Source organism: Fusarium verticillioides, chromosome 1, assembly GCF_000149555.1.
Source record: "Fusarium verticillioides 7600 chromosome 1, whole genome shotgun sequence".
In the NCBI taxonomy this organism is placed as follows: domain Eukaryota; kingdom Fungi; phylum Ascomycota; class Sordariomycetes; order Hypocreales; family Nectriaceae; genus Fusarium; species Fusarium verticillioides.
The window spans coordinates 4,792,053-4,812,297 of NC_031675.1; the positions used below are offsets into that span (position 1 = coordinate 4,792,053).

Below are 20,245 nucleotides of genomic sequence, written 5' to 3' on the forward strand. Positions count from 1 at the left end.
GGTCTAAGCCAGGTTGCGGGAGCTGCTGAACACCTCGTAATGGCGGGGTTTCAGAGGCAGTCCAAATTCATAAATAGAGTCATGCGCTTGAGATTTGACTCAACTCTGGAATGGAACAGATCCTTAGATAAAACTCAAGGCCGGAATCTTTCAGCATTTTCTCATACATTTCTTGTAGTGGCTGTTGTCGTCTAATTGATACAGATACTGTTCAAAAATAGAATCAGTAGCAAGATCACTAATATCTTGATAGTTTACACAAATATTATACACTTGTCATGACAAAGAGGGGTACATATCATCAAACCTGTCATCCCTCTCTTACATCTTCTCTATGCACCGACAACCTCCTCACATCTGCCACATAGCGCGTCTTGCTTTGGCGCCATGTATCGCCAGCATCTTGGGCATTTTTCCTCCTTCGGGGGAAGCACATGCACATTGACCTTGGCATTTTGGATCTCGAACTCCTTTTGGAAAGCCCAAGCAGGATTTTCGGGGAGGGGTTCGTTGACTTGCACCGAAGACACAACAAATATGTCGTGAAGCTCGTCCATGTAACGCCCAAGAACAGCCGCCGCTTTTCCATCCTCGACTTCCAGGTAGACTGCGCTCTGAAGAGAGCTGCCAAGCGCCTTGGCATTTCGCGCGTCCTCCAGTGTTGCCTTTACAGCGCCATGAACTTCTGTGATGATGGACTGATCCTTACGCACCACATCTTGAGGAAGCGTCAAACGCATAGGGTCAATGAGCGGGTCATCATATAGATGGCGAGCTGGGCTTATCAAGGAACTAGTCGATGTTAGTAAATCGTAAACATCAGGGAGCACAGGATGATAACTCACGTGTCTTTGGCCATCCATTCTGGCCGGAACGACCAAGCCTCCTCAACAAGCATAGGAGTTATCGGTGCCAGCATGCGCAAAAGTCCGATCAAGATAGGCTCCAAGGCACCGCCGCCATCACCACAGTAGAGTCGGTCCTTCAGGGCTTCCAAGTAGAATGCGGACAAATCAGTTGCGACCCAGTGGTTAATTGTACTGACCGCTCTGTAAAACTCAAAGTCGTTGTATGACTGCATGACCTCTGACATGGTATCGGAAAGTTGAACAAGTGCCATTTGGTCCAACTTAGTCAATGGGCGCTCACGGGCCTCTGGATAAATTGACCCGATAAGCATCCTGATGATGGTTCGATATTTGATCAGCGAAGCATTGACAGGTCTAAGAATATCTGGTCCTATAAGAACATCCGATGTGAAATCAGCGCTTGCTGCCCACAGTCGAATAGCATCTGGACCAAGAGGGTCAAGTTTCTGCCTGTAGCCTTTGGAGTAAGCCTGTGATAGAATCCCTTTCATGACTTCGCTAGGGACAATCATATTGCCCTCGGACTTTGACATCTTCTTGCCTTTCCCATCGAGAGTGAATCCGTGAGTGACTAAGGTCTTAAAAGGAGCAGCAGCTTTTCCAGTCGACTCCTTTGGTGTTTGCGTGGCAACATAAGTCAATAAGCTGGATTGGAACCATCCGCGGTGTTGGTCGGAGCCTTCAAGGTAGACATCAGCAGGGCCCTCAGTTTCTGTCCATGAGCTGCCGCTATCAAACCAAACATCCATTGTATCAGTGCCTCGACGGTATTTGCCCTCCATGTTGGGTGGAATCCAAGCAGGTTCATCTGGGTCATCAGAGAACCAGGCAGACGAAGAACGCTCTTCCATGACTGAGATGATATGGTCGATTGTTTCTGTTGTCATGACAGCATTTCCGTTCTCGTCATAGAGTGCAGGAATGGGAACTCCCCATGATCGCTGGCGAGAGATACACCATTCACTGCGACGTGTGATGAAAGCTTCAAGGCGGTTTCGACCACCCTTTGGAACAAACCGAACATCCTTCAGTGCTTCAAGGGCATCATCTTTGATAATACCAACATCAGCAAACCATTGGGCTGTAGCACGAGTCACCACAGGTCGCTTGGTTCGCCAATCGTAAGGAAAACTGTGCCGTTGTTTATGGCTTCCAAGTACATCGTCGCCCACTAATTCCAAGACAGCGTGACTTCCGCCATCCATGACGGAACTCGCTTTGGTGAGCTTATCTGGATCGTCAGGGTAAGCTTCTTCAGTAAAGAAACCACCATCGTCAATAGGAGCAAATGCTTCAATGCCAATTTTAGAGCACACTTCATAGTCGTCCCGGCCGTGGCCTGGGGCAATGTGAACCAGACCGGTACCAGAGCTAGAGGTAACGAAATCGGCAGTGATGATAGGCTGCAGCGGAGCAGATTGCCCCCGGAGTTTGTTCTTATACTCTAGACCTTTCAAGCTAGAGCCTGGAATAGAATGTGCTACAACTTGGAAGTCGCCAAGGAAGCGCTTCACGTTTCCAACACGGCTCGAAGCAACAAAATAGCCGTCATTGCCAACCTGGAGGATCGAGTACTCAATTTGGTCGTGGATGGCAATAGCCCGGTTGGCAGGGAGGGTCCAGGGAGTGGTTGTCCAGATAGTTGCATACAGGTTTCCCCTGAAACCGGCCAGTTCAGGTATAGACGACCAGTCTGAAACAATAGGGAACCTTATATATGCGGCGGTAGAGACATGATCCTCTACGAATTGCAACTCTGCCTCAGCAAGCGCAGTCCGCGAAGAAGGGGACCAGTAAACGGGTTTGTGTTTGCGGTAAATCAATCCTCGACGGACCATGTTTTGAAAAACGCGCAATTGCCTTATCTCATAATCTCGGTCCATCGTTGTCCACTTCTTTTCCCAGTCAGACATAACGGCGAGAGCCCGGAATCCCTTCATCTGGTCCACAACCGTCTTGGAAGCTAGCTTTCGTGCTGTGTTCCGGACTTCTACAGGAGTCAACCCCTTCGTCGAGTGCGATCCCAGTGCCTTCATTTCGATTGGGAGACCATGACAATCCCAGCCGGGTCGATATGTCACTCGTCGGCCTTGCTGCACTTTAACACGCACAATCATATCTTTAAGAATTTTGTTCATGGCATGACCGACATGAAGCTCGCCATTGGCGTATGGGGGCCCATCATGGAGGGTAAATGGCTTCTCCTCAGGTCGATTCTGTGCTTGCCATTCGTATAAATCGTCGGTACATTGCTTGAGATAATTTGGTTCGAACTTAGAGGTCGGTCGAACACTGCGAGATCAGCTACGTTAGCTGCTCACGTTCCAAATTTGGAGGTTCTGCCAAGGGGAAAAACATACGGAAATCTCGACCGAGGCAACCTCAAGGACGACTTCCAGGATTGAAGCATGGTTGATCAAGAACCATTTCGCACTTAGTTAGGATGCTTTCGGTGTCGAAGTTAAACACGGCTGAGCAATGGGTTTTTTTTGGCGCTACTGGGCTGTTCAAGCGGTCGTTCAATTGAAACTCCCCCCATCCAATCGCTTACACACCTAATGCAAGGCTGACGCGGGGCACGTTTCCAGACCTACCCACGCGAACGTCCATGCCCGACTTTTAGCGTGTCGCGAGGCGATTTATAGTGGACAGGTACTCATTACATCACTAAAGTGACGCCATATCCAGCGTCATTCACGCTCCTTCCATTTACTACACTTCACGCTTTCACATATAGCGTCAAATATACGATGGCTCCGGTCCGACGATATCTGAGGATATCCAAGTACTCGGTCCTTGAATGCCGGATTTATTTGGATAACCCTGCATTGGCCCAATCATGGCTTCTGAATCCTCGAAATCCAGTATTACCCAAGGTCATCGAGGCAATCCGTCCTTTGGTGCTTCCGAAGCTGCGTGAAGAGAAGGAAAGGATCAGAAAGAAGAGCAAGAAGAAGAGCATCAAAGACGTCATAGTATCAGGTATGTGTGTTGAGATCTATTTTTGTCTCTGTCCGTAGCTGATATCACTTAGACGAGTTTGAGGTCTCCATCTTCTTGACAGAGACGAGCACGAGACATTCTCTCCTTTACAAGACCAAACATTTCAGGGACAAGCTACCACCGAAACTCGAGTCCAACTCGTCTAAACTCATCGGTGAGACAGATAGTGTTCCCGTGGACGTTGAGGATGAATATCGTGCACTTGTCTTGCAAGAAGAAGACGATGATGAGGTGAGACTCGCTGATATCCCCGTTGCCGAAACAAAAGCACGGCGGAGTAAGCGCCAAAGAGGAATACAGGGCCCGGAGCAAGATGGCAACGATGAGGCATTTGAAGATGATGAAACAGCCTCGGCCATCGAAATCGGTTCTGATACAGAGGCACCCCCACACAAGAGGCACAGGGCCCGGACGAACGACGGCCTTGATGGAAACGAAGACAAGAAGAAGCTAGCTATGGACGTCTCATATGAGGGATTTGCAATATACGGTCAGGTGCTGTGCCTTGTGGTCAAGAAAAGAGCAAACGCTGCAGCTAGCAGTGGTGGGGGTGGGAAAGCCCTGCCAGAAGGCCAGGCTACGATGGAGAATTGGATTTCTTCTACGCAAGTGCCTGTTGGGGAGGACATTCCATAACCGAGACCAAAAGTGTAACCAAAGCAGTCAAGGGGCCTCCTACGCTTATGCTAATCTTGCCGGAGTCTTTTTATTGCTTAGGTTTGGGGTCTTGAATCTTCGTGCTTCTCTGGCTGGCCCGAATGGCCTGATAATTTGATGTTAGGTCGATGAGGGTCCATCCGAATACTGGGGTTTGACAGACGGGAACTGCGGATACGGCCGTCGGGTTCCTGTGGGTGTTCGGGCTGCCTTCGGGCGGCGGGAGGAGACAGGCTACCAGTGACTTTACTAGGCACTCAATGCCTGATGTATCATTCGCTGATCACAGTCTGCTGCCCAACTTGTCACATCAGTCAACTCATTAGTCTAATCTGGCGAGGTGCGATTTACTCCAAGGTATATACGGATGATCATTCATAGATAATGGCTGTGATATTCAATTAGGCGAGAATAGCATCACTGCTACAGCCCACACCACCATTGACAACGGGCCTCGATGTTTCTTGGCGTCAGTCTCGCACGGGTCCTGTCTCCAGCTTGGCACAGCGGCGATGATCTGGAGTTGACAAGCAGACGAACACCAGGCCCCTACCATGAACCCCATTATGAAGCTGGTTTGGTGTTCTGTATGGTTGCAGCCGTAAACCTGGAGCAGCGTAGTGTGGGTGAGGAATATCGGGTCTTGGTAAGTTTGCATGTCTCAGAGTGATATGACAAGAGGAAATCTAAAAGCCCGACGTCCGGAGGAGATACTCCCATGGAGGAGTTTCGTGTATATCCCACACTTGATCCTCCTATTTGTGTATCATCAGACTGACCCCGGTACCGTTGGGTGGCATAATGGGTCTCAAGAGCGAGAATGAGGCCTTTTTGATATGGAATCCCAGTTTCGAAACTTTCCGGTAGATCCTCGATGATAGGTGTACGTAAGTGTCACATTTTTTTGAGGTTGTAATAGGCGTGAAAGCGAAATTCCATCTGTAAGTCCTTGGTCCAGCAGGTCTGGAAAAGCCGGATGCGTTGCGGACCATTACATTGCCGGCATGCGGCGTTGTGACCCTACCGGTTGGTCACAAATGAGTAGCCAAGTTATTATAAATATATTTAACTGTGTTAAGATATAACCTCTGAGCGGAGTTTCAATCAGCTGTCATGGTTTATCGTGAATGTCTCAGATGTTCCGGTGAGGCTTGATTGGAAATTGAAATGTATTTGGCGCCCTTTATCCATGTCAGCCTTTCACCCTTCTCTATGCGTCTGGCTCAAGTTGGCCATATCGAGACTCGGGAGCTTCGATATGAGCCCGGCACATTGCAAAGATGATCGATATTTCCACTTAGAGATGCACAATATAGGGACGGAAACTTTCGTTCTAGTTTGAGGTTCGGACTACATACGTTAGTCTACCCAGCATGTCGTAATCGGCACTTACCAGGGAGAGACAGTGTACATAAATCATGAATTGTTCAGTACTAGATTGAGGTGTACGGAATATGATTTGTGATAAATTGATCCAGGCTGAGCTGATTAAACAGCCGTTAAGGGGAGTCGTTTTTGCAGTTGATGAATGTCGCGGATACGGATACGTTGCCTTGAGATGGATGTACTAATGCCTTGCGCGTCTTATGGCTTGGATTATATCGTAAATATGACAGCCTGATATAAACGAGCTCTCGAGATTCGGGGACGGACGCTTCACCGAGGACAAGACACGGCAGCATCGGAATTTGGGTCACAAGATGCTCAATCATCATCATCATTCATCATTGTCATGTTCTTGACCCCCTGGTACCTTGTGCCTGTGCCTTGTGCCTGTCTGTGCCTTGTGCCTGGGATGGAGGGGGGGTTCAGTGACGAGGTTGGTGGTTTTAGCACAAAGTTGTGGTATGAGCCGGCACCAGCACAGCAATCTCTCTATTCGAGTTTTGCGAGCGAGTACAATCTGTTTCTAAATGGAGGATGACTGTACCAAAGTCTAGGTTGGCGTCTCAGACAGAACAATGAAGGTGGATGGATGACATGCCTCGCAGCAACTAAACACTGGCAGCCAGTAACCCCGCAACCACAGACACAGAAGAAGCGAGGGTCATGGAGAATACTCAAAGTCAATTCGACGAAACACATAAACTCGGTGAGTAGGCAGCCAGCCGTTTGGTCTCATGACGATGACGGGGGATACTTTGGGTACAAGTGGTGTTTGTACTTTTGGGCTTGGGGAGACCATGAGGCCATTCTCTTTTATGATGACATGGATATTACAGTTTGTTTGCTCATTCCTTGCATTCGGTATCCATGCATGTCTGCATGTATATGTATGCAGATGCATGCATGCATGTTTGTTCTGTTCTTGGCTTGTAGACACGCCTCCACCATTGCAACTTCACTGCCTGCCTCCGGTACAGCGGCACGATATGTACGCAATTCCTCATGGCATAAACATCAGCAGTGAGTGAGTGAGATTGTGATTATCAACTCACCAGCGTGCGTGGGCCCTTTCAAGCCCCTCCCTCTTCCGGCCTATTACCTCTCCGCCGGAACTGATACACACGCTGTCGTGGCATCACTGAATGGTGCTGACAGACATGCTCGTGCATGCTGATACTGCCCTCGCTATCATTGTATCGCTTCCATTTCCCCATATGGATATCTGCTGTTCAGGCCGTGCATTAGAAACATCATCTTTCGATTCCTGGTATTTGCACGTCTCAGCCTTGAACAAGACAATCCCATCGCTGTGGCAGGCATCACACCTACTCTGACTACTGTGCCACTGTTAGTTTCTAGTTTCTGGTTCTCAAAACATGGTATGGTAGACACACCATAATAGTTTCACCATCCCCATGTCCTACCTTGTACGCTTCTGCCTTGTAATGCTGTTCCCTTGCCTGTTCTGCTCTGCGGCATGCCGATTACTATTACTGATGCTGAATTTCCCCTCATCCGCCCCCACGATAACTCCGTCCGTATATGCCCATGCCAGCTAGTCACGCTCAAAGATGACTCTGGCTGCCGACCATTCGCTACCAGGATCTGATTGGGTTATGAGCCAATGATGATCCCAACTCTGATCTTCCCCTCCTACAGAACCGTTGCAGATTTTACCGTTGGGGCCGCACCCGTTCCAAGATATGCTCACACTAGTTGAACCCGCGGCTCACTGGAGTACCTAATGCTGGTCCAGTGGAGGATTCGACAACACAGCAGAAGACATGCATACTTCGCCGGGTTTTTGGTTGCGAATATTGTCCCGTGACTCTTTTATGCAGGTTTTAGACCAAAGATCCATCCTTTAGTTTCGTTTATGGTCATTGTTAGTGGCCGCCCGATCACCACCAACCATATCAACGAACGACACGTCTTGCATTGATCTCGATCTTCAGTTTTGTATGGTTGACCGCTTCTTCGACTAATCCATATTCTCCTTAATAAACAACACTACACTGCACTACACGACGGTATAGTTTGACCAGGCCGTGAGGAATGACGCTGAGTTGAGGGAAGCCGCGTATAGGGTAGAGCAAGGTGTTTCACAGATATGCATACGCCTTATTGTATCACCAGCTAAACTAAGGCCAGGAATTAATCAGACGAGTCGAGTGTGATTACAGACAGTAGTTTGAGACTAGCTCATCGCAGCGTTGTTATCGTCAGTCATCATATGTTGATGTTCATCAGATAGACCAGGTCATGACATGGACATGGATGTCTTCTGGTCTTACATACACCAACAACCCCACGATCTGCAACACATCAAGTTACATCCGCTCTGTAGACGTCCTGTCATTTCTCCGCCGCAAATAATACCAAGGCGCATCTCTCGCCAATTCCCGTATCTATCTCCGAGGTCCTGATGTCCCTAAGAATGCAGGCAAGAATAGCACGTAGACCCTCAAACCTGAACACCTAACAAAATGTCGCAGGTTGTTGATCGACAGCATATCTAGGGCCCGCAGCGGGCCGATCTGATACAGATTGCTATTTGCTAGTAACATACCTTGTCTCTCGAAGTCGAAGCTCCCTGCAATCTATCATCCATCGCAAGGCGCATATCTGGGTTAAAGCCAAGGACGATCATGTGTACATGCTTCAGATGCTCAACCAACAGATATACCCTGATGCCTGATAACTTCTATAGCTAGATGTCGATCATGATATGATGATCTAACAGCACGCCCCCGTAAAATCATGAACTTGAGTTGCCCATGTTCGTATGTAACCAACAGAGAACTGGAGAATCATAAGCACATTATGCAAGCTGACGTCTGCAAAGCGGTATTTTGAACAATGCAACTGCAAAGCTTCACAACAGTGCCTAGACTTTGCTCGATGGATGTAACGAAAAACGCCGAGCTCTCCGCCTCTTCAGTATCCGCATGGTGTATCACTCCTGAAGGGTCCTTGCGATTAAGCACGTTGCCCAAAGCGATAGGGCCGCAGGTAGAGCGGCCATGCCCTCCTAGAGGCCAAGATATGTAGGCGTCACCACCCACGGAAAGGACTGCGAACCGAGTCCTGAACCCATGATTCTTTCGCATATTCGCCGTACCCGTCTTGAATTCACCCCCCAACTCCATTGTCTGGTGCGGTTGTACTTTAGAAATGCATATCTATGCACGCCGAGAGGGAATGCCTTGATCGGAGAGAGCATACCGTTACTAACGTGGAGATAGCTGCATGTTTGATGAGCAACTCGTGTTGACATGCAGCTCATGGCCCCATTACAAGGGACCGTGCCCGCTGATAACCTTGCGAATCATCACCACGTGCAGTTACGGAGGTTACTTCTGGGTGGGAATTCATAACAACCTGCAGGATATAGGTGAGCCAAGAGATGATAGTAACCGAGGTGTCACGACAGCTAGAGGGAATATCACGCCCACATCACTGCACCTGGATAAGAAGCACGTAACTATACTCCGTATGTTACAAGTCGAAGCAGGTTGCTGAAATCCTTAATCCACATATCGATACCAAGGTTTATAGAGAAGGGTAACGAATTCCGACGGAAACTTGTTTTGCTCAGCACCATGTTTCATAGCGTGGGCGGAAAAACTTGTGTGTCTCAAAATCTAATCCCCCCCTTCCCCCATTTCAGGGTCGGTTCGGGACAGGTCAGGACAGTAGCGACGAGAATAATCGGTAATATTGGACAAACAAAGAGTGACAAAAGAGTCCCGTCACTTTGGGTGAATTGGGGTTACATCGCTGGATCGATGGACGCTATTCTCCCCTCACTCAGGGACTCAATTAAAGGCGCTACCTACAAGTGTTTGTTCCAATCAAGCAACGAGATGGTCCTTCTCACCGCCCACTCAGCAGTCGTCGCTGTGCCAAATGTAGCCAAAATATCAAAGTCAACCTCGCATCATTTCCCCAGTACAGGGGGTCGGACATTAGCAGTCCGCTCGCGACTAGGTAATTGATGTGCTGTTCAATAATGATCACTAACCCTTGCACGGCTGGCTTCGAGATAAAGGTCGAGACCAGATCCAGTGGAGGCTGAACTATTGAGGGCGTGCCGTCGCGCAGTGCAGGGAGGCAATCTCTCGTTAGGTGGCATTATCTTAGGGAGGGCAAGCTGAGCAGCCTCAATGTCAATTGATTATCGGCTGAGGAGAAGTGTCAACATGTATCGGAGCGACGAACACGTTGAAACTCTTCAGCAATCGATCAAAAACACAGACCAGTTGTTCTTGAATTCCCCATCCGTGCACCTGCAATATCGCAGTCCGGAATGTGGGAAAGGGGCTCACACGTATGTATGAAGCTGACGACATGAGCCTGAGACAAAGACAAGACAGGGACTCGAGGTACAGGACATTGCTGTATCCGTTTGTATGCCCGTCAGAATGATTGACACGAACAGGGATCGTCAGGGGACGCCACACAAGAGCAGCCATCGTCATACGTAGCCCCTGACTTCCACGTGGAGAGGGTGCGTGCCCTTGGGGCCTGTGGCTTGACAGCCATGCCTATAAGCTGAACAAGAGCCTTGTGGGTTGTCTGGGCTGTGATGGTAGCGCTGCAGGTGGTGTGGTCCATTTGGGCGCTGTGGCTGGCTGCTGAACTTGGAGGACCAATTGTCATCTGTAGGGATGTGGCTTTGACCCCGTCCCAAAGGGCCCTTTGTCCATGGGAACGAGGATATCGTCAGCTCTAGCGTTTGTATGTATGTTCCTGACCTGACCTGTCGTAAGCTCGTCTTGTGCCGGCAGTGCTTGAAACTGAGACATTGTAGCTGAGAGTTTATTAGCTTAGCAGGTCGGTCAACTTTATTAGAGTCAGCTAACAGCATCGAAAATGTCACTGACATGATCGCCGACTTTTAGTCAAAAGTCGGGAGACTCTTCCGACATGGATGTCCCGATGGTGGTCGGCCAGTCGGTCGGCGACTTGCAACAAACGAATAGATGAATGCAAAGGAAGTTTTTAAACTGACTAGAACCCGGGATATTGGGTTTGGTTTCGCCACGCTAGACGGAGATGCGCTGGTGAATCGGCGAGAAGCCACGGTACTTGTTCTCGAAGTCGAGCCGTCGGCACTATTTCAAGACGAGAGGACAGAGTTCTCACAAAAACCAGTTTTCCTTAACTCGTGGTTACCCGGCTGAGGCGTCAAGTACGGTTCCGCCAAGCCTCCTAAAGTCCGACCGCGTGGATGAGTTCAACGGTTTGTGGACAAGAGGCTGGCTGGGCAAAGACAGTGAATCCCCTAAGCCTCATTTGGAGCCGAGGTACGGCATCTCCGTGATGTCTGATGTGCAGCATGATCAGGCTTGACTGTGAGTGGCTCGAGAAACCCCAAACACGCTTGAGACGGGTTGCGGTGATCTCTGTTCCTTGTCAGAAATGCGACGGTGTCAATTGGTCTGAAAGGAGCGGCCGCTTTCTCATCTCGGCAAAGCAAAAGGCAACGGCAACCTAAAGGGGTAGAGTACGTTACCAGCACGGCGGAACGGACATTATATTCGGTACGTATCTATCTATCTTCACTGTAGCAGAGTCCGGAGAAAACTGCCGAGAAAGGCAGAATACTCGCTGGTGGTGATGGTTCTGCGTCAGATGACTCCAACTTACCAATGACATGAGAGATGTTGAAAGTTCAGGGTAGCATCAGAGGAGGCACTCATGATTGATCGCTGCAGGCATTTTTTCTATCAGGCCCAGCCAGTCAGATTATAGACTGATCAAAGATATCAGATACGGTGAAACCTATCAATTCTACAGCCGAGTCCCGAAAGTGATCGGATCGTCCTTGATCTGTAAGCAGAACAACAAAGAGCTTGATCACCTGCCACTCTTTGAGCCATGATCTTCAGTATCGGGTCAGAGGGTTCTGACATGAAACGGACAACAGGGCGGAATTGATGTAATGAGGATTACATTGCCAGCAACACGGTTCCGCTCAGGAATCAGTCAGTCGCAATGGCGGTATCCATGATTGCCATCCAATTTGCCACCATTCCCACTTTCTGGATGCCCCCGAGGAAGTCGGTGAAGCAGATTTCAGTCAGAAACCCGGCGGTCTGGAACTGACACGCACGGGGTCTTGGGTCTCATCTCAATAACAACCCCAGATTAAAATGGAAATACGGAGAGCAATTCAGAAGAAGAAAGGAAAGAAAATCTTACTGCTAGTGTGACACACTGACCCCTGGTTTCCAAGTAGCTGATACTGGTATCCATACGGAGTAAGAACAGTGGATGGAGATCACCAGCTCAAGGAGGACGATATCGGCACAAGTTGGGATCAAACTAACTAGGCATACTGTCTGTACCCAGCCTCGTCATCAATCATCAAAGAAGGGCCTCCAAGGCTCGCTGCGCAACTGCCCTAATAGCCGTTGGACCGTCTCTGTTTGCCGCTAGTGCTGAGTTTGCCACCACCCGTTCTTTTAGTCAGGGACACAAAACAATCCCGACGGCAAATTACTTCATTAATTGAATTATGTATGTACGAGGAAGGGGCTTGCATCTGGTCCTTGTTTCTGATTATCATCGAGGCTGAAATGAATTGTCTTATAGAGATAAATATTGTTCAAAGGGATGAATAGTTCAGACATCGCCAATGCAGGATCCAGGGATGTAATCTCCCAACAGAAGTAATGTACTCTGTACGACATAGGAGAAGGGGTATGTTGGTTTGTACAGTCAGCAAGGCTGCCGTCTATTGAGTGCACGTGCACAAAAGTTTGCTAGCTGGAAATTTATTGATGGCAAAAATAAGTAAAAATTACAGGGGCATTGCCTGGCGCTTCAGGACAAAGATGGATGGACTTGCACGCACACCCCTTCCTTCCAACGTGGTCCAAATGGAAATGGATACTCAAAGCTCATGTACCGACCGTTGTTCGGTACAGTCTCAGTGGATGAACATCGTCGTCCACTCTTATCAAAGAAGTAGACGCTCAAGCCCTGGGTTGGGCCGTGTAGATGCCCAAACCTGCTCACTGACGGGATGTCGTGCATGATGTTTCTGATGAGTGTTGTCCGTGTAAGTCCGTTGCATCGTAGACAACTCACACAAAGGCCAGCAAATGGATCAGAAACGATGGATATCATGCAAGTTTGTCACCCTTTCTGCCCCAGCGTATTCCTAAGTGAGCGTCTGATCGGCCAACACATTCAAAGACAGCGGGTGCAAGTGCCCGTGTTGGCTTAGCTATCCGTATAATAGCGGTAGTTTATAGTATTATTAGCCTCTAGTCTCTGCTCAGTGCAGCAGCTTAAAAAAAATAAAGTGAACCAAATTGGCGGTAAGCTAAGAGCTAATTTGACATGTCCGAAAACACCATTTTCAGCCCAGCCACAGACGGACGGGAACTCAGGAGACACCCGTAGCAGCGTTGCTCCGTTTATTTCATTGAAGTCCGAGCTTGGCTCTAGAATAAAATTCCGACCTTCCAAATTTCCAAAAGAATATTCTACGAGATGGACCGGGCTCTTGTCGGTGTGAGGTGAGGTCATCCAGAATGTCCTCTCGGTAATCGAAGGTCATCCATGCTCTGACGGTGTTGGCCCTGACGCCTCAGTCGGCAAACGATAACGTCAACCATGACTTTTTTGTTTTGTTTTGCATTTTTCATCACATCCATGGTCAAGGTGTGGCACCTCATTCCACACCCACCGCCATGGAAGCCATGGAACGTTCATAGAATAATTCTAATCAAACCCACATACAAAGTGACAGTCCACAGCAAGCAAGCAATGAAAATAAGGCCTTGACCATCTGTTCGGAAGTTTCGGAGCTATTGGACTTACGCGGACCATTTATGAATCGTTTGGTTCTCAGGTTTTCTTCTTTCAACCCGAAGCCCACTCTCTCAACTCACAAACACGCGCTCACCAGGCTCAGACAGTCAGGGAATTGCGGCATGTGCTGTACAGCAGATATAGGACCCCTATGACTTCATTACGATGATCTTTGACCGCACTCAGCGTGATATCGAGCCCCGAGCGCTCGCTTCGAACGCACAGTCACAATCGCGGTGAGGTGAGGTCTTTTTGATTAGGCGTACAGTACGGAGTACGGACCACAGGAGTGGGATTAATAATAAAAGCGAGCACAACATAAGAAAGCGAAGGGAGATCTGCCCCATACATAAAATAATGGGGTCAACCGATGGATGGTCAGAGTGGAGGTTTCATTTCACCTTAAGAGCATGCATACCTTGAATACGAATAAGCAGTCCTTCTCCCTCCCTCCTGTGGGGTTACAAACAACTTTGACCGCACACCGTTAAACACTGAGCCTCCGTGCCAAGACCAATGGGAAGAGGGAAAAAAGAGAGAGATTCAATGCATGGGTCTCTGAGCTGTCGCTCAGTGAGCAAGAAACTATAGGACTTTAGAAGAGGGTGCCAAAATAAGCTTAGTAAAGAGTCCCCTAAGATTAGGCTAAAATCTTTTTGTAACTGAGGGTCGAGGTCCTGAGTTTTCTTTCCTCCACTAGGTTGCCAGGTTGTATACCGCATCGTTGCCGGCACAGTCGGGATTTAATTATGGTCAGAACTGGACAACAACATCGTCACAAGGCTAAGAGTGTGAGTCATCCAAGCCCCAGATGTAGGCAGGTATCAATCTACTGGGGGTACAGCAGTGCAGTGCATGATTGACTGGGGAAACACAGTTGGCAGGCAGGGATTCAGATCCGGAGTCTGTGTTGGGGCAGTGTCACCTGCGAACCACTCAACATCAAACCCCGGTGTAGGTATCGAACACATTGCCGTGTAATGTTTTTGGATAGGTTGTGTAACAAGTGACCGTGAATGTAGGGCTGCAGAATGTATGTATTTGTGCCGAAGGAATAGAAGGGAAGGGAAGAAAAGCAACGAAGAAAGAAAGAGGCGGCGGCACAGCAATACCACGAGACATTGATGCATTCGATATGCCCCCGGCGAAACAGATCTGTAAGAATAATCCCATGCTTTGTAAATGGCTTACACGGCCAGACGGCTTAGCGGTACTATTTTGGTCTTCTCCGTCAGTCCAAGGAACCTCGTAAAACCACGACATCGCTGTCTCACTAAGCAACATGGCACGGGAAAAAAACGTGCTGTAGCCAGGCACAGGCACGCAGATTACGGTAGTCGTCATTTACACTTTTGGCCTTCTCAACTGTCAGGAGAAATTGAGAGCAAACGTCAAAGCGAAGGTTTTTTCCAACCATCGGCTAGAAGAGCACTGGAATGCTCGGTACGCTTCTACCGATGGCGGCCCGCGTCTTGAGCCCGTCAGACCAATCCTATACCTCTATTCTCTCTCATTAAGGTTTTCCACGACACGGAGATAGGTGAAGTGTGTTAGAGGCTCGCCAGCCGTGGTGCCTACCTAGGCTTGCGGAGAGTTCTGGGTCGCGAAACCGGTGCGATATGCCGAATACCAGTAGAAGCAGGGAGTAACCTGAAACGAATACGTTTATTTTCAACGACGGCGAACACAACACTAGTCTACGCCGTAATAGTCAGATAATCAGGTGGCATTTCCGATATGGAAAAGAAATCACCCTCCATTGCTTGCTTGGCCATAGACAGAAACATGCCAACTTGGACAGACAAACACGTGTTGTTAGACGCCAGTGTTAGGTTGTATCGCGGTATGGATGGTATGGTATCGTGTTATCGATCTGAGACCTTTTGGCACCAACAACCGAGACAGATGATCGGTGGGTGTAAGTTAAGCTACGTTAGGAGTAAAAATTCTTACGACACCAACGTAACTATGGATATCCCTCCACAATCGAAATAATCGTCCTTGGGGGTCTGGACTTGCATCTACCAGACCGACAGCAAGCATGAAGGCCCAAGTACGGAGTATTAATGCAGCTCCTAATTAGTTCGATAGTTGATGAATATCGGTCAGCCAATATCATATCCACATACCAAGTTGCTTCTTTTCAGCGGTCAAGATCTCGCCTGCAGACATCCATGCCTGCAGACTCAGCCCTAATCAATGTTGTTGAGGCAGAGTCAGTAAGCTGACGATGGAAATTCGCAAATTGGTTGACCCATTTGTGCGTGACATGAACCAAGCGGTGACAGAAAACCGCCTCCCCCTGGTCTCAGCTTTTCCAGATTTGTGTCTATTTTTTTCTTCTTTTTTTACCAACGCTTCATCTCAACTCACATGTGAACGGGGGCATGTCAGTCAAGGCTCAGGCTCATGGACCACCGAAATTGGACGTCATTCAGCGAGCATCAAACATCCCGGACAGCATATCCACCTTAGAGCGAGCCTAGGCGAAGAGGGCTAGAACGTAATCTCAATCTTGTACAATTGGCCAGGGTGAAATTCTTCGAAAGCTTCGATGCGACGTTCTATACCAGGATTTGCTGTGGAACTCCCAACAAAGAACCAGTCTTTCTCCAGCTTCGCCTGTTTCACACTGCTTGGCTGACGAGGGTCGCAGGCCGTCTAAGCCGTTCTGCCAGCCAAGATGGGCGTCGACCACTGCGTCTTCCCTGAATTGCCTGTTTTGTCAAAATGAATAGCGCTACCAAGTTAATGGCTGCCACGGAGAACATAAAACCAAACGGCTCGGTAGCCGGACTCGTTGGAATGAATCAGTACAGACTTTACTGGCTGGTCTGGATTGATCTTCGATGTAGATTTTTTTTTTTCTTTTTGACGTCGACGGGTTAGTTCCCCCAATAGCTAACCTAGAGTTTTGGTGCGCCTCCACGGCGGAAGCCGGTTCCAAAGATTTACACTGGCGGGTTGATAGAGTCGGGCCAAAGTATACGCCGGCTCATGATACTCGTAGCCTTTGGACGCATCAATTGGATACCCAGTATCTGTACCGGTAACAGTCAGCTTTGAATTGACTGCATCGAACATCGCTTCTACGGGCTGCTGGCTGTGCTACATTGGCAGCCTGCTAGGCAGCCCAGCTGATCTCTCGATATCCAATAGAAGGCTGATAATGCGCCGTAGGAAGCAAGGAATCGTCATAATGGGCATTTACAAAGTGCCCCCGTTATTACTTTTTTGGGGTCGACCGGCATTCAAAAGTCCAATGGGCGTGTTGTACAAGCAGATGATTGAGAGTGTCGTATTGGTAGAGACTGACTACCTTTAAGCTGGGCAGTGAGAGTTAAAACTGCTGTGCTGTACGAGCTTATTGATGCACATTTGCATCTGCAGCATCAGTGAGGACAAACACAATAGGTAGGCAGAGACTGAAAATGTGGCCGAGCACATTGCATTTGTGCTACTGCATGCACAGGGTTCAGGATGGGTATCAAGAGACCCGACAGCATGTAATTAATTGTGAGTTGCAATATTAATTAATTATTGAATGAAATGGTGGATTTTACTGAATTACTGGGCGCTTTGTTGTGCGACAGGGGCTGATTACTGATGACTTGGGTTGACTGCTAATGGAACTTAGAAAGGGGCTCCATGTCTTGTTATCGTATGCCATCGACCGTTTGCTTGTTTCAATTCCCGTGCCTCTATTTTTTGTCACTGTCCGTTTTACTAAAGACTTGCTAATGAAAAGGAGACAATATACGAGGTGTATCGTATTCTCTTACAGATTACAGAGTACACCGCACCAGAATAGCCTGGAGAGAAACCAAAGGCTCGGCTGTCCTGTCAATTGACTGTCCGCTTGCTTCAGGTGTCCGGCGGGCTCAGGTACCTAAGGCCAAAGTACCTCAACTGACGTATCTACCTCGTACGAGAGAGCCTTAGCTCCATCCTGACCTCCATTTCACATTTCAGCGTGGCATGGCGCATGGCATGGGTATTGGGGGTGTGTGCCAAGGAGCGGGTCCTCATCATCTCCTGGAGGGCTGAGGGCGTGCAGGCACACCTCCTAATTCTCTTCTCTGCCCCCCCTGTCTCTGTCTCCAAGTGGTGCCCTGTGTCTTGCGCCCTGGCTGCCCTGGCTGGGCTGCTTCACCTCAGATTACCTTTTGGCTAGGAGCTCGAGCTGGGCTGGAGGCACAAACCAAACACCAGAGTGCCCTGGCCAGGAATATTAAAAGGGCAGCGACCTCCCTCTTCCCCACGACCGATCATTCACATCATCATCATCATCATCAGACTCAATAAGAACCTATTCAGGCATTCACTCTTGGTCTCTACTAGCTCACTTACATCAAGTCAACTTACAAACACTCGAGCACTCACACTACTACTACTTACAACAACAACAACTATAACTACTTGATCGATATACTCGGATCAACTCAACCACCAAACAACATCATCTACGTCTGGAACTGAGCTATCTTGACTCGGTTCTCAAAATATATCAACTACCACCTCGAAGCTACATCTTCAACTACCATCAACATGCCTGCTCAACGACCTTCGCAGCTTCCTCCCTGCCCCGGCCCCCCTCCCAACCGACCTCTGCCTGCTCTTCCCAAGCGAGGTTAAAGCATCTATATCGACAGTATCGACAGTCAACTAGCATCTGATCTGTCTTGGGTTTCAGCCTCTTTCTCTGGGATCACGCAACCACCACTACATGACACCAGCAGACAGGCTCTTGGCTTCAGCTCTTCTCGTCCTCGGTTACACAATAGCAAAGGACAAGGTTCGCCCGGCTCTTGCGACCTCCCGCGCCGCATATGCACATGCGAGCTACTACGACTGAACCCCTACATGCACATCACATAATCCATCATAACCACTATGGGTTTTGGTCTGCAATGCAAGCCGCCTGCATGCAAAAGCACCACCGCCTTTCGACTGGTTCATCCGTCGAATCAAACAACCTGCTTTTACCGGATCTTCCTGGCCACGTTTGCCCAGGCATTTCGCGACCCGGTCAATTCACCCACATCGTCCCTTATGGCTGGACCGACTGGACTCTTCAACTTCACTTCTTTGCGTGCGCCCTTCGCTAAAGCGCATCACCGTTACAATACCCTTTATTGCACTATCTAATAACCTTTTTACTACTACCCTTTCTCTGCTTCGTTCATCACTATTTGGGAGGAATTTGTTCCACGGTCTTTCAAGGGAACTGTATCAATAGACAGGCATTATCACGGCGTCTCACAACATACACCGCATTGTTCCACTATCTTTGGCATTGCGCGCATGTGGGCTTATTGTTTTTATGATGAACACGTTGGTTGGGAACATAGATATCATTTGGGATGGGGGTTGGCTATTTACACCCGATTATCCTCAGGAGCAAATGGGATTACCTTATGTTTATGTCCACTGATCACTCAGTGTTGACGGAAATGGAACGAGATACCAGGATACTTTTTACGCGAACTCAATCAACCTTGAAATTGCCCCTAAACAAACATGATTCCAAAAGAGTGACCTTTTGTCTCGCAACAATAAGTCGATGTGTCTTATTCATTTTTCTCTTGCTTCCCGTGTCTCCTTCTGCGAATCTCCGGACCCGAGAATTGCTCGGCGGACAGACCACGGCCTGATTCCCCAAAAAGCGAAATGTCAATTGCGTTACTCAGATTACCATGACCCCCTGTCTCGATAGCGCCTCGTGATCTTTAGTATCCTTGCCTAGTACGTAGCTCCCTTGCATTGTACAATCTTTGTCATTGTTCATTAAATTATGCCTACCTAATTAAGCTGGGTTTGGCTCCTGGGCATTGCCAGGCACAGGCACAGAAACAGCAGTTCGCTTTCCCTACATAGCAGTTCTCACCCTTTGATGCCTACGCCGCGCTTCTGCAGCGTCGATCTGAACAGCTGACGCTCGCCTCAATGACAACTGAAACTTACAGGGCCCCTTTACCAGGGGAACCTGACTGCTTGCGCAATACATTACTGCGGCTGCCCTGAAATGTCTAATGATAGTACGTAGTGATGATTGCCATGTACTATCATGTCTTGCCTTGTGTTCAACTGCGGCCGGACATGCCGTGGCTTACATGGTAAGAAACCCGGCGCTGATCGTCTCCTTTTCCCCAAGTTGGAGATGTCACCGGGGTGAGGGGCAGACAAAGACGAGATTCATCAAATCGTCATCTTTTAAAGAGAAAAACTCGCTCGCTTCGCTTAGTTCCCCTCGAGGTGTGATCTGATCTCCCCCTACAAGAGCGACCTAAACGCTTGGTACAAGGTACGGCACACTGTAACTCTTTGGTGCGGAATGGCATCGGAATTGATACAACGGGAATGGCAATCCAGTGAACATTAGTGTTTTTCTTTGTCTTTTATGTCCGGCCCTGAGCCGGCGCGACGCCAGCGGGAGCCTCTCAGCCTTCACAACCGCGATTGGTTTGTTGGCCGACCCTACTCAAGTTGGTTGTCATCGATAA

At 48.7% G+C, this 20,245-nt stretch overlaps 6 protein-coding genes across 17 annotated transcripts; 3 read left to right on the forward strand and 3 right to left on the reverse strand.

Annotated features, from left to right (window-relative positions):
- Positions 1-133: 133 nt before the first annotated feature.
- On the reverse strand, positions 134-4,607 carry FVEG_00501 (isoleucyl-tRNA synthetase). 2 transcript variants are annotated; one of them, XM_018886999.1, is made up of 3 exons: positions 3,230-4,607; positions 846-3,161; positions 134-792 (listed from the first exon to the last, which is right to left on the reverse strand). In XM_018886999.1, exons 1-3 carry the CDS (start codon positions 3,277-3,279, stop codon positions 333-335), a joined length of 2,826 nt encoding a protein of 941 aa, XP_018742697.1. In that variant the 5' UTR covers positions 3,280-4,607; the 3' UTR covers positions 134-332. The 2 variants fall into 2 exon arrangements, with proteins under 2 accessions (XP_018742697.1, XP_018742698.1); XM_018887000.1 differs by having other exon boundaries at positions 846-4,607.
- FVEG_00500 (hypothetical protein) lies at positions 3,535-5,627 on the forward strand. The gene is made up of 2 exons (XM_018886998.1): positions 3,535-3,851; positions 3,904-5,627. The coding sequence occupies exons 1-2, from the start codon at positions 3,620-3,622 to the stop codon at positions 4,506-4,508; spliced, it is 837 nt and encodes a 278-aa protein (XP_018742696.1). The 5' UTR covers positions 3,535-3,619; the 3' UTR covers positions 4,509-5,627.
- A 3,098-nt stretch (positions 5,628-8,725) lies between these two features.
- On the reverse strand, positions 8,726-9,064 carry FVEG_14683 (hypothetical protein; the record flags this gene model as incomplete). The annotated part of the gene is made up of 1 exon (XM_018903646.1): positions 8,726-9,064. The coding sequence occupies one exon, from the start codon at positions 9,062-9,064 to the stop codon at positions 8,726-8,728; it is 339 nt and encodes a 112-aa protein (XP_018742695.1).
- FVEG_14681 (hypothetical protein) lies at positions 9,010-12,827 on the forward strand. Of its 11 annotated transcripts, XM_018903636.1 has the most exons (4): positions 9,010-10,655; positions 10,744-10,751; positions 10,820-11,461; positions 11,691-12,827. In XM_018903636.1, exon 1 carries the CDS (start codon positions 9,518-9,520, stop codon positions 9,911-9,913), a length of 396 nt encoding a protein of 131 aa, XP_018742693.1. In that variant the 5' UTR covers positions 9,010-9,517; the 3' UTR covers positions 9,914-10,655; positions 10,744-10,751; positions 10,820-11,461; positions 11,691-12,827. The 11 variants fall into 11 exon arrangements, with proteins under 11 accessions (XP_018742693.1, XP_018742691.1, XP_018742692.1 ...); XM_018903643.1 differs by having other exon boundaries at positions 9,010-11,461; positions 11,691-12,440; positions 12,516-12,827; XM_018903644.1 differs by having other exon boundaries at positions 9,010-11,461; positions 11,691-11,752; positions 11,848-12,827.
- FVEG_14682 (hypothetical protein) lies at positions 10,393-10,803 on the reverse strand (the record flags this gene model as incomplete). The annotated part of the gene is made up of 1 exon (XM_018903645.1): positions 10,393-10,803. One exon carries the CDS (start codon positions 10,801-10,803, stop codon positions 10,393-10,395), a length of 411 nt encoding a protein of 136 aa, XP_018742694.1.
- A 5,463-nt stretch (positions 12,828-18,290) lies between the features above and the next one.
- FVEG_00499 (hypothetical protein) lies at positions 18,291-18,597 on the forward strand (the record flags this gene model as incomplete). The annotated part of the gene is made up of 2 exons (XM_018886997.1): positions 18,291-18,372; positions 18,482-18,597. The coding sequence occupies 2 exons, from the start codon at positions 18,291-18,293 to the stop codon at positions 18,595-18,597; spliced, it is 198 nt and encodes a 65-aa protein (XP_018742682.1).
- Between the last annotated feature and the right edge of the window lie 1,648 nt (positions 18,598-20,245).

What these genes read in the sequence shown, in the direction of transcription:
- FVEG_00500 (XM_018886998.1), top strand. Translation starts at nt 3,620, where the DNA reads ATGGCTCCGGTCCGACGATATCTGAGGATATCCAAGTACTCGGTCCTT. An exon ending in CAAAGACGTCATAGTATCAG is followed by an intron (nt 3,852 to 3,903) that starts GTATGTGTGTTG and finishes GATATCACTTAG; the next exon opens with ACGAGTTTGAGGTCTCCATC.
- FVEG_00501 (XM_018886999.1), bottom strand. Translation starts at nt 3,279, where the DNA reads ATGCTTCAATCCTGGAAGTCGTCCTTGAGGTTGCCTCGGTCGAGATTT. An exon ending in TTGCCTCGGTCGAGATTTCC is followed by an intron (nt 3,162 to 3,229) that starts GTATGTTTTTCC and finishes CTGATCTCGCAG; the next exon opens with TGTTCGACCGACCTCTAAGT. An exon ending in GAATGGATGGCCAAAGACAC is followed by an intron (nt 793 to 845) that starts GTGAGTTATCAT and finishes AACATCGACTAG; the next exon opens with TTCCTTGATAAGCCCAGCTC.
- FVEG_14681 (XM_018903638.1), top strand. Translation starts at nt 9,518, where the DNA reads ATGTTTCATAGCGTGGGCGGAAAAACTTGTGTGTCTCAAAATCTAATC.